A 15563-nucleotide genomic window follows, 5' to 3' on the forward strand; every position below is an offset into this window, starting at 1 on the left:
ATTTTGCTGGGCAATATGACCCTTCTTTCCCTCTCAGACCTTATTCGAAATCAATCTAGAATGGTCAATTCTTCCCTCCATGAAAAGAGGGATGCTCTGCTTCAAATCTACAAAGGCAGGTCCATCCTAAACATACCCTAAAGTTTGCCAAAGAGCCTTTTCACAGGGAAGAGGTGAAAGGATGGCACCTGGCTTTCCAGGCGTGTTTCTCACCTCTCTCACCAGCATACAGCAAAAATAGCTGAAGCCTGGGATAGATGGTTACCCCTCAGCTAAACCAGTACTCCCCAAAGGGATTCTGAGCCCAGAAAGGATCCTTCTCAAACTCCTCCACCTGTCTCCTTTTGAAGGCTCAGTGTCTCTCAGCAGCAGGGTCCATGAGACGGAACTCTGGAGGCTGCTTCTCCACTGACTTCCAGTCTACTTGCTCTCCACACAGCTACAGAAGGACACAAAGCCTTCTTGTCACCATGTGCAATGCTTTCCGTCGCCTAAGATGGGAGGTACCACAGTGCTCAGAGGGTCCACAGGTAGCCCCCAGGATGCCTAACCAAGAGGCACTACAGTGTAGAATTAAGATCAAGGAGCCAGACTGCCTGAATTCAAGCGCCGTCTACACCATCTGTTAGCAAGATCTCTTCTTGCCTCAGTTTCTCCGTTGGTAAATGAGGCTGATAACTATACCAGCCCCCAGTGATTCAGGGGAGGATTAGGGGACCAAACACATGCCCAGTACATAGCCCGTGCTCCATGAATTATCTCCTTTGTTAGTAGTGGGATTGGCATTTATAATGGTGCTGTCAGCTGTAACCCAGCCTAGAAATGGATGCCAGTGGAAGAAACCAGGAGAAGGAATTGAGAGGAGAGGAGTGGCACCGAGGACTGACTCATTCAGAAGCCCCAAGCGTTCGTATGATGACATTTCACTTAGACTTTTTTACCGGAATGAGAAATGCAGGTTCTGTGTCAGAAATCATTGCAAATTCCAAATTAGTGAGGTTTCCTGGTCCGCGGAAAGGTGCTGGAGGGGAAATTGGTCGACAGGGTGTTTTTTAGCTGTCAGAGCAAGCCGGCTGATTGATTGAGTGTCTCAGTCAATGGACTGTGCAGACGGCAGCCAGGGAACCAGGTGCCGGGAAGGAAACCCAGAGAGAGCCCACTCACCGGTCGGCACAGATGTGGAGACACGGTCAGCGAGGGAAGGGAACATAATTACACCTAAAGCTGTGTAGACGCAGCCTGTCTGGACCGTGTAGCCATACTCAGTCTGGAGGCCAGGTACACCCAGCAGGCCTCCCTTGCTTGCTAGCTGTGTGTCCTTAGGCAAGTGACTTCACCTCTCTGGGTGCCTGTTCCCTCACATAAAAACAGCCCGTACAATAGACACCCCAAGGGCTTATGATGGGACATAGATAAAATAATGGGCTTTACATCCTTAAATTGGGGGCCAATGGGCCATGCTTTAGTTCTGTGCCCTAATGGAATACACCACCCAATGTGTCCAGAAAGGGATCAAAAGATGGGGGTGACTCAGACCCAGAGAAGGAAATGACTCACTAAAAAATTGGAATTGGACGGTCTCTCCAGAGGTCACAGGGGCCAGTCTCCCGTGTTCAGGTTCCCCAAGCAATTCCAGGCAGATTGAAAGCCACGCACTCCTCCACACTGGAAAAGGATAACCCCTAAATCATCTCACCAAGAAGGAATCCTTTCTCATATTGGATCCACCAGGACTCCTTCAAAAATAACTGCCATTATGATTACGGTAATAAGACATTGAGCTTGGCTTAATAAATGTGTGTTTCCCCAACTACCCCAGCATACAAGATATTATTATCTGCATGTTAAAAATGAGAAACCTGAGGCTTAGATAGGTGAGGAGCCTTACACAAGGCCATGCAGCAATATCTTGGCGAGATTTACAAAGGTAGACGGATTTATTCCTCCTGCAGGATGGGAGGCAGATAAGCTGTCGGCAGTGGAGGATTAGGAAAGGGAGGTGCGATCATTGAGCTGAGCCTTGAAGAATAAGTGAGGCTTTTGCTGGCTGGGAAGGGAAGAGAGAGCACTCCAGGCAGAGCTTGAGCAGACAGTGAGGTTCTAAGGCTCTGTCCCAACGGCTGTTTACAATGAATAATTACAATCGCAATGACAGCGAGCATTGATTAAGTGCTTCCTCGTACCACAGACGATGCTAAGCACTGGACGTGGGTCATCTCTATGTGCTGGACGTTGTCTTTGTCCTCATTTTGCAGAAGAGACATGAAGTGACTCATCCAAGACCCCAGCTTGAAAAATGGCACAACCAGCCTTCGCGCTTGAGTCTGGCCTGATTCCAGACCTCTATTTTGGAAGCTCCTGGTTGATCCATCCTTGCACATTATCAACAGGGAAAGTATGCAGCTTAGAGAGACCTTTGTCTGCATGGTGCGGAGGTGGGGAGGGGGCTTCCCTCAGACCTCCTGCTCTGTCCCTGCCATAATCTACCCTCCCACATCCTCTCGGAGCCAAGGGGAACCCATCAAAGTTGGCAGAAGATAATCATGGAGTTGACCGCCTAATAAAGATAAAGCTCTCTAATAAACCTGCAATCCAGAGGTAATAGATTTGACTTTTAAAAGGCAGATAAAAGTCTCAGTGGAAGGGCAGACCTTTCCCATCAACCCCTTAATCAGATTCACGGTGGAGGAGCCATTTCCTACAGGTGGGACAGCTGGATTCCCAGGCTGGCACTGGGAAATGGCCACATCCCCTCTAAAGCCAGAACACTGTCTCTCTCCAAGGATCCCGCTTTCCCACAGGGGATCTTCTGTCCATGAAAAAATGATAATGACAAAGGATGGAGTCTCTGGGTAGGCTGAAGGAGAGTTGCCCAAACTCTCTGAACGGAAAGGGCTTGGTTTGAAAGCATGCTGATGGTTGGTGCAGGCACTGCAGAGGCAGAAAGCTTTCTGCTGACCGATGGAGTTGGAAGGCAACACCATCTCCATGCATCACCGTCACCATCATCGTCATTAAATAACTTGTCCTGAGCACTTAGCCTGTGTCCTTTTGCAGTTAATTATCACAACAACCTTTTGAGTCAGGCATTGTAGGTCATTTCAACATCCCTGATACAGATGGGAGAACCAAGGCTCAATGATATTAAATAAATTCCTGAAGTTATTCAACCCACGTCATTGACTGCAGACCATGTAACACTTAACCACTGTTTTGTTTGTTTGTTTTTTGCATGGGCAGGCACCGGGAATCAAACCAGGGTCTCCGGCACTCCGGCGTGGTAGGCAAGCACTCTGCCTGCTGAGCCATCCTGGCCCACCCATTAACCGTTGTTTTGTGTTTAGTAGTTTCATAGAGAAAAGCTTGGTCTGGGCCTTTGACTTAGATGGAATCCACTAGAAAGCAAGTCTGAGACAAGGATTTGGGTGCACGTGACTTAGTGGTGGTATGCTCTCAGGAGAAATGGAGTGAGAGAAGCAGGATAGGGCAGGAGAAGAAAGCTAAGTAAAGTGGTCGTTTCAGCTGGAGTTAGCTGAACTAACTAATTCAGTTCAGCCTGATTCCTGAGGAGCTCTGGAGTATAAACTGTACCCCGAATTGGTCCCACCTTTAAGCACGGAGGCCAGTCTTTTGTACTCCTGTGTCAGCCAGTGCTTGGCTGTGGGCTGCTCCCCTCGCCCCCCAGGGATGGACATAAGCTACTGGAAGGGGCATCTCTGTGGGGCGTGAGCAGCTAGCACTCATGTCTTCCTGGAAAAGGGGATCTAGAATCTGCCCGGCAGCAAACACTACAGCATCAGGGCTAACCACTGGTATCCGCTCAGCCCCTAAGGCCCTGTGTGTCTTTGAGTCTGCCACTGCCCCACTCTGAATCTCAGCTTCTCCCCGCTTGCTCTCAGGCTCAGCTCATCCTCCAAGGGCTGGCCTAGCTTCACGTCTGCTGACGCTGTGATCTGACCACATGGCCACTGATGGAGCCAGCAATCTCAGTGTCTGAACCCGGGGAGAGAGAAAAGAAGGTACCGCCTGTGGCCCCGATGGTGTGAGGCAAGGTGTCTGACGGCTTCCCCTGCACAAGCCCTTTATCTCCCTTCTCTGCTGTGTTATTTTAAAACTAACAAGCCCAGCCCTCAGGAGCACGCCGCCTGCCATTGAGATTTGTAGCTTGTCTGTTCTGACCTCTCTGCAGATTTCAGCCTTGGCTCATTCTCTGCTTCTTAGAAATTTCCTTCCAAACCTCAGCCTCAGGTGTGTGTGTGTGTGTGTGTGTTTAGGAGCACAAAAGTCCTAACTGTGTTGTCCTCTAAGAAACCCCTGCCTGCAGTTCTAGCTGATGAAAGGTCCCAGATGGCAATGCTGATGCGAGTTGGGGGAGGGAGACAAATTAATCCATGGGCTTTTGAGAAGGGAAGAGCCAGGGCACAGCAGGGAATGTGGAAAGGGCCATTCTTGGGTTCTGAAGAAGACATTTGACTTGGCCCTGGTGGGGGCCGAGGCCCCAGTCTAAGGAGGACCTCCTGGGACACTCAGGGCCACTCTGACCTCCCTGCCCATCCTCTTCTCCGGAATCCCTTGTCTTGGGCTGTTTGGGGAAAATGGACAGAACCAGCAGTTACTGGGTCTCCAGGGGCAAGCTTTGTGAGTGAGGCTAGAGGCCAAAGTGGCTTGTCCCTGGAAAGTGGTTGATAAAGTGCCACCATGTGCCAGAAAATGTCAAAACATTGCACATGCATCAATTTGCTTCATCTTCACAACAACCCTGTGCGATGAATACAATTTGTGGTTTCCATTTGACAGGTGAGAAAGCTGAGATTCAGACAGGTGAAGGGAACTGCCCAAGGCCAGCTGGCTGGTGAGTGGCCAGGCAGATTCTATCTAATGAGCCTATTCCTTGAACTCTACTAACCCTCCCTAGACAGTAACTAGGCGTCCACTCTAAGCAGCCTGGCTTGTTTTCTCCAAGCGGGAATACCCTCTCTTCCTTCAGGATTGCTCCTCTCTTGTGGTTTTTGCCACGTTCACCACTGTCTGAGAGCTTGCAAGTTCCTGCACGTTTTCTTCTTCTGGATTGAGAGCTCCTTGAGGGAAAGACTTATACCTGGGTCATCTTGTTGTGACCTTACCCCAGAACTTACATGAACCTTAAGAGAATGAGTGAATGAATGAATGAGTGAATAAATGGATAGCTGATGGATGAATCACTGCATCTAAAAGAATGAATTGGAGGAGTCGCTCCTATGAGTCTTATTGAAGAACTAATCCACCACGGTTGGACACTTTCTTTTGAGCCATCTTGTTATCCCGAAACCCCACTGGCGTGGCGCCAGCAGAGCTTACCTATCTCCCCAGCTTCCCACCTCACTCTAACCAGGTTTTCCATCTCACTCCCCAGACAATCCAATCTAGTTTTAATTGCCTTCTAAATGCTAACATCTCCCAAATGCATTTCCCAAGCACTAATCTGTTCTCTGAACTCCAGTCTTTGTGTACCCAACTGCCTGCCTAACTCCTCCACATGGGTGTCTCATTGGAATCTCAAAACCACCCTGTCCAAAACTGAGCCCCAGAGAGCCCTTCCCGAGCCCTCTGCTCCGCCCGTGCCTGTCCGGTCCTCGGCGGTCGGCAGCTCCATTCCTCCAGTTGCTCAGACCAAAAATCGCGGAGTCGTCCGCGACTACTCTCTTCTTTTCACACTTCTTATCCAACCCGTCAGCAAACCCTGTTGCTCCAACCTTCAGGGTAGGTCCAGAATCCAGCCGCTTCTTACCCCTGCTGCAGCTGTACCCCCAATCCCAGCCACCCCTTTCACGCATGGGTTTTTACGATAATTTCTTACTAGTCTTCCTGCATCTATCCCAGCTGCTCTGCAAGCTTCGGGGGGGGGGGGGGATCCTTCTTTTAAAAACAACCGAAGGACTGTACAGCACAAACAGTGAACCCCAATACAAACTATGGACTGTAGCTAATAGTGCAATTATAATAATATCCTCTCATCGCTTGTTACAAAGTTACCACAGGAATGCAGAGTGTTAAAAATGGGGCCAGGTGTGCGGGAACTCTGTATTTTCTGCATGATCTTTTTGTAAACCTACACCTTCTCGAAGAAAAATTAAAATGAATTAATACATTTTAAAACCCAAGTCAGATCATGTCCCTCCTCTTCTCAGAACCCTCCACTGGCTTCTCAGCTCACTCAAAGGAAAGGCCAAGTTCTAGCAATGAGACCAGCTGTGATCTAGTCCCTCGCTGCCTCTGACTTCACCTCCTGCCATGCCTCCTTGCTCACGCACCCACACTGGCCACCCAGTTGATCCTCACCCCAGGACCTTTGCCCGCTACCTCTTCCGCTTTGCTTCCAGGCATACCCCAGCCTCACTCCCTCATCGTGTTCAGCTCTTTGCTCAAATGTCACCTTCTCAGTGGAGCCATCTCTGACCACTTGCATTCGTTTGCTGAAGCTACCAGAAAGTGATATACCAGAAGGAATGGCTTTTAAAAAGGGAATTTAATAAATTACAAGTTTATAGTTGTAAGGTCATAAATATGTCCTAACTACGGCATCCAGAGAAAGATACCTTGGCTCGAGGAAGGCTAATCTGAGAAAGCATGTAGCTGGCATCTGCGGGTCCTTGTTCCAGGTTCTCTTGTTTCCAGCTTCTGATGCCAGTGGTTTCCTCTCTGAACATCTGTGGACCTTCACTCAGCTCCTCCGGGGCACAAATCTGGGTTCTAACTTGCTTAGCATCTCATGGGTAGGCACATAGCGACGTCTGCTGGGTTCTGCATCTCCAAAGGTCTCTTGCTGTGTAGGCTCTGAAGCTTTTTCCGAAATCTTTCCCATTTTAAAGGACTCCAGTAAACTAATCAGGACCCACCTCAATGGGTGGAGTCACATCTCCATCTAACCAAAAGGCCATTCCCACGATTAGGCTATACCACATCTTCTTGGAGATAATCTCATCAAAAAGCTTCCCACCCTATAATATTGAATGAGGATTAAAGAAACATGGTGGCTCCTACAAGATTGGCTCTAGAAAGAGACATAGCAGCTTCAAACTGGCACACTACCCAAAGTTAAAACTGGCTGCCCCTTCCCTGGTGGCATCCCCAGTCTCCCTTACCCTGCTCTATTTCTTTTCTCTGTAGCACTCATCATCTTCTAATAGTCTACGTATGTACTGCTTAGTTATGTTTATTTTCTCCTCTTCTCTTCCCTCCCACAAACCCCATTAGAATGAAAGCTCCATCAGGGCCAGGATTTTTTTTTTCTGACTTGCTCCTTGTTGAGTCCCCAGCGCCAAGCGCATGGCTTGCACACTGGAGGTGTCAATATTTATTGAATGAGTGACTGAATGAGGAGTAAGTGTACGGTCCCCGGCAGCACCACTTGGGACCAGCTTCCACACTCCCCTGTCTCCTTCGGCCCTGGACTGATTCCTGTTAGGTTGTGGGCTGCTTCCCTCTTCCCAGCAGACTCTTGCTTGCTTGGTCTCATCTCCACCAGTAGCTGTGATGCCCCAAAGGGACTCACCCAGCACTGTCTGTCCCAGTGCAAGGAAATAGAATCAGCAGCTCAACCTCCCTGGAGAAATCAGACCCTGTCTACAATCCCAGCTGCTCACCAGCCCTGAAGGTTGTCCTGGACTGGAGGGAGAGATGTCATTCCTGCCCATGAATGCAGCTTGGCGTCTTCAGGCCTTGAACTCGGACTCCAGGACCTGTGCACTTTCCCAGCATCACTTACTGCCTTTTGCAATCTGTCCAGGCCAGAAACCACAGCTTTTCAGAATTCAGCCCATTCCCAAATCGGGGGTAGCCCGCATTTCATGCAAACCCGGCAATTCAATCCAGTCGTTCTCAGCAGTTTGACCCTTCTCCAGGCAAACAAGCAATCTGCTAGAGGGCCGTTGGAGGGAGAAATCACTGACTGCATTTGGGGTTGGTTGGAGGGCAGCAGATGGATGTGTTCTGGGATGAGAGCTTGAAACCCGGACAGGTTGGGAGCCTGACTGCTTGGCTGACCTGAGAAATGCTGAGCTAATTTTTCTCCGTATGGTTCCTCTGTCCTTTGACCTGAACTTGGGAACCGGGCAGTTTTTGATATACAACAGTGTTTACCACCCTCACACACCCCCACATGCACGCTCACGCACACACTCACACATTCTCAATTCCTTCTTACCCCACTGTCCTAGCCAATTCCCATTCATCTCCTAGGAAGCTTTCCACAGCTTTCCACATTGCCAGGCTCGGTTAGGTTCCCTCTCTGTGCTTCCACAGCCTTCCAAGCTTCTCTCTTGGAGGAGAACGAGGACATACTACACCACATTGTAATTCCCAGTTTGGTGATCTCTCTCCCCTTCCAGGGTGGGAACTCCTCGAGGGCAGGGACCAAGTTTTGGTTACTTTGGGGTCCTTGGAACCTGATCATAAGTAGATGTTCAGTTGTTGAACTGTTGCATAAATGAATGAAATAACAAGAGAGATGCTGGCCTCGTGAAAGTGCCTCTTGTTTCTCATTGAGCTTCTGTTAAGATGCTCTATCCTCCCCTCCCCATGCAAAATGATACCCCCCACAGCTGAAGCCCAGTCTTCCCGTCAGCTCCTAAGCTTTCTCCAGCAGTGACAGCAAAGCTCAAAGAGTCACAGCCTCCGCGGATTATTCAGAACCAGGTTTAATGAACAGGATTAACCTTGGAAAGGACTTGGAATGCCAAGACCTCAGGTCAGGATGTCAGCCTGGCCCAACCTGAAGTTCCAGGAGCCAAGGAGCAAATTAACCAAATCCCTCCTGCCCGTGGGCTGGGTCAGCCCCATAATGAGGGGATGGGCTTTTCTTCTCTGCTGATGCAGGCGGATGCACGGGTCTGGCCAAGTGAGGGACAGAGTTGGATGGTTCATGGTCCTGGGTGCCAACGTGCAAGCCCCTGAGCCGTGGGAAGCAAGCCCCTTTGTCTCTCTGGGCCTCACTGTCTTCATCTGTGTAATGGGACAGTACCACCAAGCCGTGCATCTTTCAGAGGGTTGTCGGCATCTGCCAAGAGGCTGAATTAGAAAATGCTCCCCACACAGGAGGGGCTGTTAATGGGATGGAGGCAATAAATGTCAGGGATACCCTGAATCTAGCAGCCGAGTGCCGTTTCTGCTTGTGAAATGTAATACCCAGGGCAAGCCCCTCTCCAAACTTGCAAGTCACATCCCCGTATCCCAAGGAAATGATCGAGATTCACCCTGTGCCCCCACTTGTTCCTCCCTTACATTTTCAGTCTTTTCCAGGTTGCTCTCCGTTTTTCTCTGTTGATCCTTGTAAACACAGAGGGCAGCTGGTGTTCTTGCCACTTAATCTTTCCAGATCTCAGTTTCTTCATCTGTCAGGTGGAGACAATGAAGCGAGAATGCGAGGATGCATGTGGAGTGTTTAGCACCGCGTCTGGCACACGTGGGCATCTGAGGAACACTGGCTGCCATTACGATCGAGGGGCCTGGAGAGAGCCCTCGACTGGGGCTCAGAAAGCTGCGGTTCTAAGCCACAGCTCTAATGAGAGTCACCGGGTAAACTGGGCAAGTCGCCTTGCCTCTTGGAGCCTCAGTTTCCCCCTCTCTGTGCAGGGGTCCTTCCCTCAGGGACAAAAGCGATGTTTAACCCCGTCTAGTGCTGGGGGCATGAGGATTTGCACCCCACCCTGGTCCGAAAGAGCACTGTGTTAGGAGCAGCTTGCAGTTGGCTCAGGGAGCAGGGGATGCTTTGCTGGGGGAAGCAGGGATGCAGCGAGGGAGCCAGGCATCTTGGAGAGTTTTGCAGAAAAAGTTCAGCCCTGACTCTTATCGGAGGCTCCGAATCAGTTGGTTGCCATGACGACGGAGACAGGTCTCGAAGCTCCAGGTCGCTGATTAGCAGGAACAGAGTGGGGAGGCCTTGAGGAATTCGGCGGCACTCCTGCCTCCCTCCCCCCTCTGTGAAGTGGAGTGTGCTGGCCCTTGGCTTCGCTGTTTTAGCTGTCCCCTGAAGAGCTTGCTTTCTTTTTAAGTATTTTTCATTTTTTTAAATGTAACATCGGAGAGCCGGGCGGTGAAAATGAGGCAGCTGCTGGAAATCCTCGGGAAAGATGGAACGCAGAATTCTTCTTAAGGTCCTGCAAAGAAGGCTGCAAAGCCAGAGCGGGAGGAGGAGGCTGGGTGGGGCCGTGGGGGCCCGGAGCTGAGGCCCACCCCGCTGGCTTCAGTGTGATTTCACACTGCTCCCCCCACCCCACCCCCAAACCTCAGCTCTTTTGTTTGCAAGGAGGGGTTGATTCAAATCTGGGGTTCCCAATACAAACTGATCATCGGAATTCATTCATTCATTCATTCCACAGAAATTTATTGAGCAACGTTACTCTCTGTTAAGTGCTAATATACCAGGGGACTCAGTGGTAAGAAAAGAGAGCGTCCCCATGGTCTCTGAGCTTATGTTCCAGTCGGGAAAACAAGCAATTAGCAAATAAGCATATAAAAAGGCCATTTCACCTAGTGACAAGTGCAATGAAGAAAAGAAATCCAGCTACTGTGATGGTGACAGGTGAAGTTGGATGCACTTATTTAAGGGGGTCTCTGAGGAGGTGACATTTGGGCTGAGACCTGAAAGAGGAGAAAGAGCTGGAGAAACAGTATGGCAGATAGTGGAAGCAGCAAGTACAAAGGCCCTGAGACAGGAAAGTATTGGGTCCATTGAGGAGCATTGGGAGGCTGTGTGGGTAGAACTGTGTAAGGGGTGGTGAAGGGTAGGAGGTGGGGAGGAGAGGTGGGCAGAGGCCATGTCATGCCTGTTCATCCTGAGATCAGTTTGGATTTTATTCTTGATCCAAAAGAAGGCAGAATTATCCAGGATGTTTCTTTAAGGTACAGATTTCAGGGTTTTGCCCCTTTGAGATTCTGATTTATTACAGCTAGGATAGGGCTTAGGAATGTGTATTTTTAAAAGTTCCTCAGGTCCAGCGGTGCTGATGCCAGGTTTGAGAAACCCTGAACTGAATACTTTCCGAGTCTCTTTCAGTTTTGAGAAAGCCAAGAGGCAAAGTGTTGGAACATATTAAAAACAGATGTTAAATGCTATATAATGAGAATCACCTCCTTCATTCCTTCAGCCCTCCCTGTCTGGCTGGTAGAATGAATTATATTTGTGTTCGTTTGATGGACAAAATCCCAATGCCAGGAAGGTGAAACCAGCACTAGCAGAGAAAAAGGACAGCCCAACACATCAAGGAGTAGCTGTAAGAATTCTACCAAACTCCTTTGTATGTTTCCTCTCCAAACCCCCAGAATTTCCTCATCTCCTATTCTGACCCCCCACCATTGGCCATCATGGCTGAGGCATTGTCCTCACACTAAGCCTTGTCCCCTCTAGTGCTCTGGCAGCAGCAGCTGCCACCAGCTTTCCCTGCACTCTTGAGAACCCAGACCACTGTTCCCTCCATTAGCACAAGTCCCTGGGAAGCTTTCACCCGGTGCCAGCCCTTCTCACCAAGGTCTCCTACAGAGTCCAGTGCCTCTCATCGATGCTCACGTTTAGCCCATCATGGACTTGCTTCTGGTGTGTATTGGCGTTTACAGTTTTCTGTAGGATGCCAGAGAGTCCAAAATTCCATTGCTTTTTTGCATGTCCAGCTCTGCACTCTGCTGGGCAATAGGCCTACACTGATGAACTCACTTACCCCTTTTCTAAGAGAACCATGAGATAGAACAGAAAAGGCATCGATGGGGCAATGTGGATGGCCTGGGGCATCAGCAGGGACATGCACCCTCTCTGGGCCTCAGTTTCCCCCAACTGTGACCTGAGGGATTTGCCTTTATTATCTCAAGATCTCCTTCTAACCTTTTGAAACAAATGAATTGTTCTCATTAACCAAGGCATGAGTGCTGTCAGTTATTCATTCAATGACTGTTGCTGAGTATTTACCAGGCAGCAGGCAATGACAAAGGGGATAGTTACATGGCCACGACAGCACAGATTATTAAGAGCCTCTGTAAGGGTGGCAGAGGGGACATCAGATCCCATTAAAGGGGTAGATCATCCCCTAAACCTACTCCCTAGGACACCTTCTCCATTCGAGTTGGTCATTTTATCCTTCCAGTTGCTTGGGTTCAAAAACTTGATTCTCCTCTCACACCTCACTTCTTACCGGTAGCAAATGCTGTTAGTGCAACTCTCAAAATACATCAGAATCCAGCAACATCTCATCACCTCCACTGCTGCGCCTTTAGTCTGAGCCACCATCGTCTCTCACCTAAACTGTTGCACTAGCCTCTCTGTCTCCATCCCTCCCTCTCTTCAGGCTAGCATCCCTCAGCCACCAGTACGAGCGTTCTAAAATGCAATCCAAACCATGTCACTCCTCTGTTCAAAAGGCTTCCCATTTCCTCTACGAAAATCCAGAGATCTTCTCACGACCCACGGAGATTTATGTCATGTGACCTTCCTCGTCCCACTTCCTCTCCGATCTCACCTTTACCACTCAACCCCTTGTGTTCCTCGTACATGCCAAGAATGCTCCCACCTCAGGATCTTAGAACGTGCTGTTCCCTCTGCCTGGACCCAGCTTCCTGTGGATACCTGTGTACCCTGCAACAAATGGTTCTGCATCTCCTGGCGTAAAACAGCAATTGACAAGTTACTATGAGAGCTTCAGTCAGGAACCCGGAGGGACACACGTGAGGAGGTTGCCGTCATCTGAAGATTATCTGGGGCTGGAGGGTCTGCCTCCCTGGTGGTGCCGGGGGAGGCCGGCCGGCTGGCACTGGCCGAAGGAGCGTGGCTGCAGTCCTCCTTCCCACCGGCCTCTCCACGGGCCTACTTGAGTAGGGTGGCCGGAGCTTCTCCCAGAGCGTCCAGCCCATGAGAGCACAGTGGAAGCGACCAGACATCACCTAGTCTTGGAGGGCACACATTGTCTCCTCTCCCACATTCTGTTCGTTAGAAGTGAGCCGCCGTGTCCATCCCGCTTTCTAAGGAATGGCAACCAGCTTCCATTTGATGATGGCAGGAGGGGCAAGGAATCTGTAGACACCCTTTAAAACCACCCAGAACTGCAAGACTAGTCCCTCTCCCCTAAAGTCTCCATGGCCCCGTCCACTTCCCTGATGGCTGCCTACAAAACAGCAGCCACCCATCTCCCATTCACATAGCCTGAATGGGCTGCTTTATTTTCTCCATAATTGATTACCACCCACAAACCATGTTTTTACTTGCTTGTGTGTTTCTGATCTGTTCCCTCATCTATAGCATGAGCCCCATGACCGAGTGGGGCATCCCCATGTTGTCCACTGTACCCCCACACTTAGAGCTGATCTAGCCATATCGTCGGCACCCAGTGAACTTGAATTGATGAATGGGGTTACCTCAGGCCAGGCCAAGTATGGGTAGGAACAGGCTGTGCGCTGGGCGCTAGGCAGAAAGTGCCAGCTCTGTGCTGGCTGAGAAGAGCCAGGAAAGCATCCCACACGGCAGCAGCACAGATGGGGCAATGGAACCAGGAGAAGTGGAGCAGGCAGGTTATAGGGGAAACTGAGGCTGAACAGGATGGAGAAGAGTTCTGGTATCATGGCATGGGCAGTGCAGAGGGCTGGGCAGCCCTGATAGATTCTCAGTTCCTCCTGAATTTGTGGTTTCTCCTGGCTCTGCCTTTAGAGATGCACCCATAAACAGCTGACAGAGATGGATGTGTTTTGCTGCCTTGCCTTCAATATTGCCTGGGCTTGGCCTGCTCTCCTGGCAGCACTAAGGAGCAGGGGGCTTATCGGAGAGATACATCCTGAGTCATAAAACGAGTCTGATGCACAGACTGCAGGAGCCCGATGCATGAGAAATTCTAATGCCTCTGATCAATGCTTGACCTGAGGTCTGCAGGCAAGGTCTCAAACTCCTGCCTCTTCCTGGTGAGGAGCCAGTTAATTTGAGTGACAATATCTTTAAAAGCTCAGTAATTAGGCAACTTCCTTTTCCTCTCTGCACCCATGTAGAGAGCTGGAACTCTTAGGTAATTTCCCAGTGTGGAGCCCATGTCAGTTGCAGAGAAGGGAACTTCAGGCCTTCCTGGGAACTGCCTTCCAAAGGACGTGACCTCATGTCTTCTAAGAATACAGTGTTGGAGGTTTGGGTCACAGGGAAGAGAAGGGAAGGGAAACTAACATGTTTTTAGGTCTTTCTGTTTGCATATATTATCTCATTTTATCTTCACAACTCAACGAGAATGGAGATGTTAGTCCCTATTTACAATTGAGGAAACTGAGACTCCAAGAGAGGTTAAGTAACTGGGTCAAGGTCCTACAACAGCTAAACAGTAAACATAGGATTTGAATCCAGGTATATTTGCCACATGCACAGATAGGATAAAGAAATGGGATAGAAATAGCAGTGGGGAGCTTGAACAAATCCATCAAACTTTGGTGACGAATTAGGCCTTGGGAAAGGAAGTGAAATATGGGTTTCCAGCTTCTCCCTGTGATTTCGTTAGGACAGGATAAGATACGATGCAGTAAGAAATAAACCCCCTGATCTCAGTAGCCTGGCCTGATTAAGGTTCATTTCTCTCATAGTCTGATGTGGTCCATCTCTCTTACATCTTGTAACTCACCTTTCAGAATATGTGGCCTCCAAAGACATTGTAACAGAGGAGATAACAGCTGGTAAAGACACTCTGACCTTGATGGATATGACACTGTCACTCCCACTCAGAGACCATTGGCCAAAAATAACCTTATGGCATCTTTACCTCAACCCAGCTGCAAGGGAAGCTGAGAAATATTGGAAATATTTGATTTGGGAATATCTGATCAGCATTAATTATCTCTGCCATATCCTTATGCTTTTGCCTTCTTATTTTTTCCCCAGTAGGGCAGAGCCCCAGAGCAGCCCCACAGCCTCAGCTCAGGATGGACCTTCGGAAAAGCTGGGTCAGCATCTGGCCACTGAGGCCTTGGGCATCAACAACTGGGAGAGAGACAAGGCCTGCCGGGAGCTCAGTCCTGCCAGAGCACGCAGGTGAGATGCTGCCTCCCCTCCTTTCTCCAGTGCAATGAAGTAGTTGAAGTTGAGGATAGGGAGATGAAGTTTGTCTCTCTTGCTACATCTCTCTACTCTCTATTGAAAGTTCTCAGAACTTTCTGTCCCTTAAATAAGGGGTCATAATTTTCATTCTGTAAAGGACCAGATAGAGGTTTTAGGTTTGTAGGCCAAACAGTCTCTATCATGACTACCCAACCCTATCCTTTTAGGACCAAAGCAGCCATAGATGATATGCTAAGAAATGGGCATAGCTGTGTTCCAATAAAACTGTATTTACAAGAACAGGAGGTGGGCTGGATTTGGTCCATAGTTTGTTGACCCCTGCCTTAAAGGATAGCATTCCTTTGTCTTTGTGTCGACGGCCATCTAGGAGTCCCTGACTCCCAAATCATGACTTCAATCCAGACCACGTATATTGCCTTCCAGATCTTTGTATTCATTCCTTAATTCAGTTATTCAACCAATATTTCAATGTGACAGACAGTGTGATAGGATCTGAGGACTCAGAAGGGAGTTCTGAACT

The 15563-nt window shown here is 49.3% G+C and overlaps 1 protein-coding gene across 1 annotated transcript in view; it reads left to right on the forward strand.

The window, feature by feature from the left end:
* Window positions 1-15563, forward strand: part of SRRM4 (serine/arginine repetitive matrix 4) — a 149521-nt gene that overhangs the window by 91726 nt on the left and 42232 nt on the right. Inside the window, exon 2 of the mRNA XM_077159967.1 lies at window positions 14870-15016. Within this exon, the coding sequence (XP_077016082.1) occupies window positions 14870-15016 (147 nt within the window). The remainder of the gene's footprint in view (window positions 1-14869; window positions 15017-15563) is intronic.

This window comes from Tamandua tetradactyla, chromosome 5, assembly GCF_023851605.1.
Source record: "Tamandua tetradactyla isolate mTamTet1 chromosome 5, mTamTet1.pri, whole genome shotgun sequence".
Classification (NCBI taxonomy): Eukaryota; Metazoa; Chordata; class Mammalia; order Pilosa; family Myrmecophagidae; genus Tamandua; species Tamandua tetradactyla.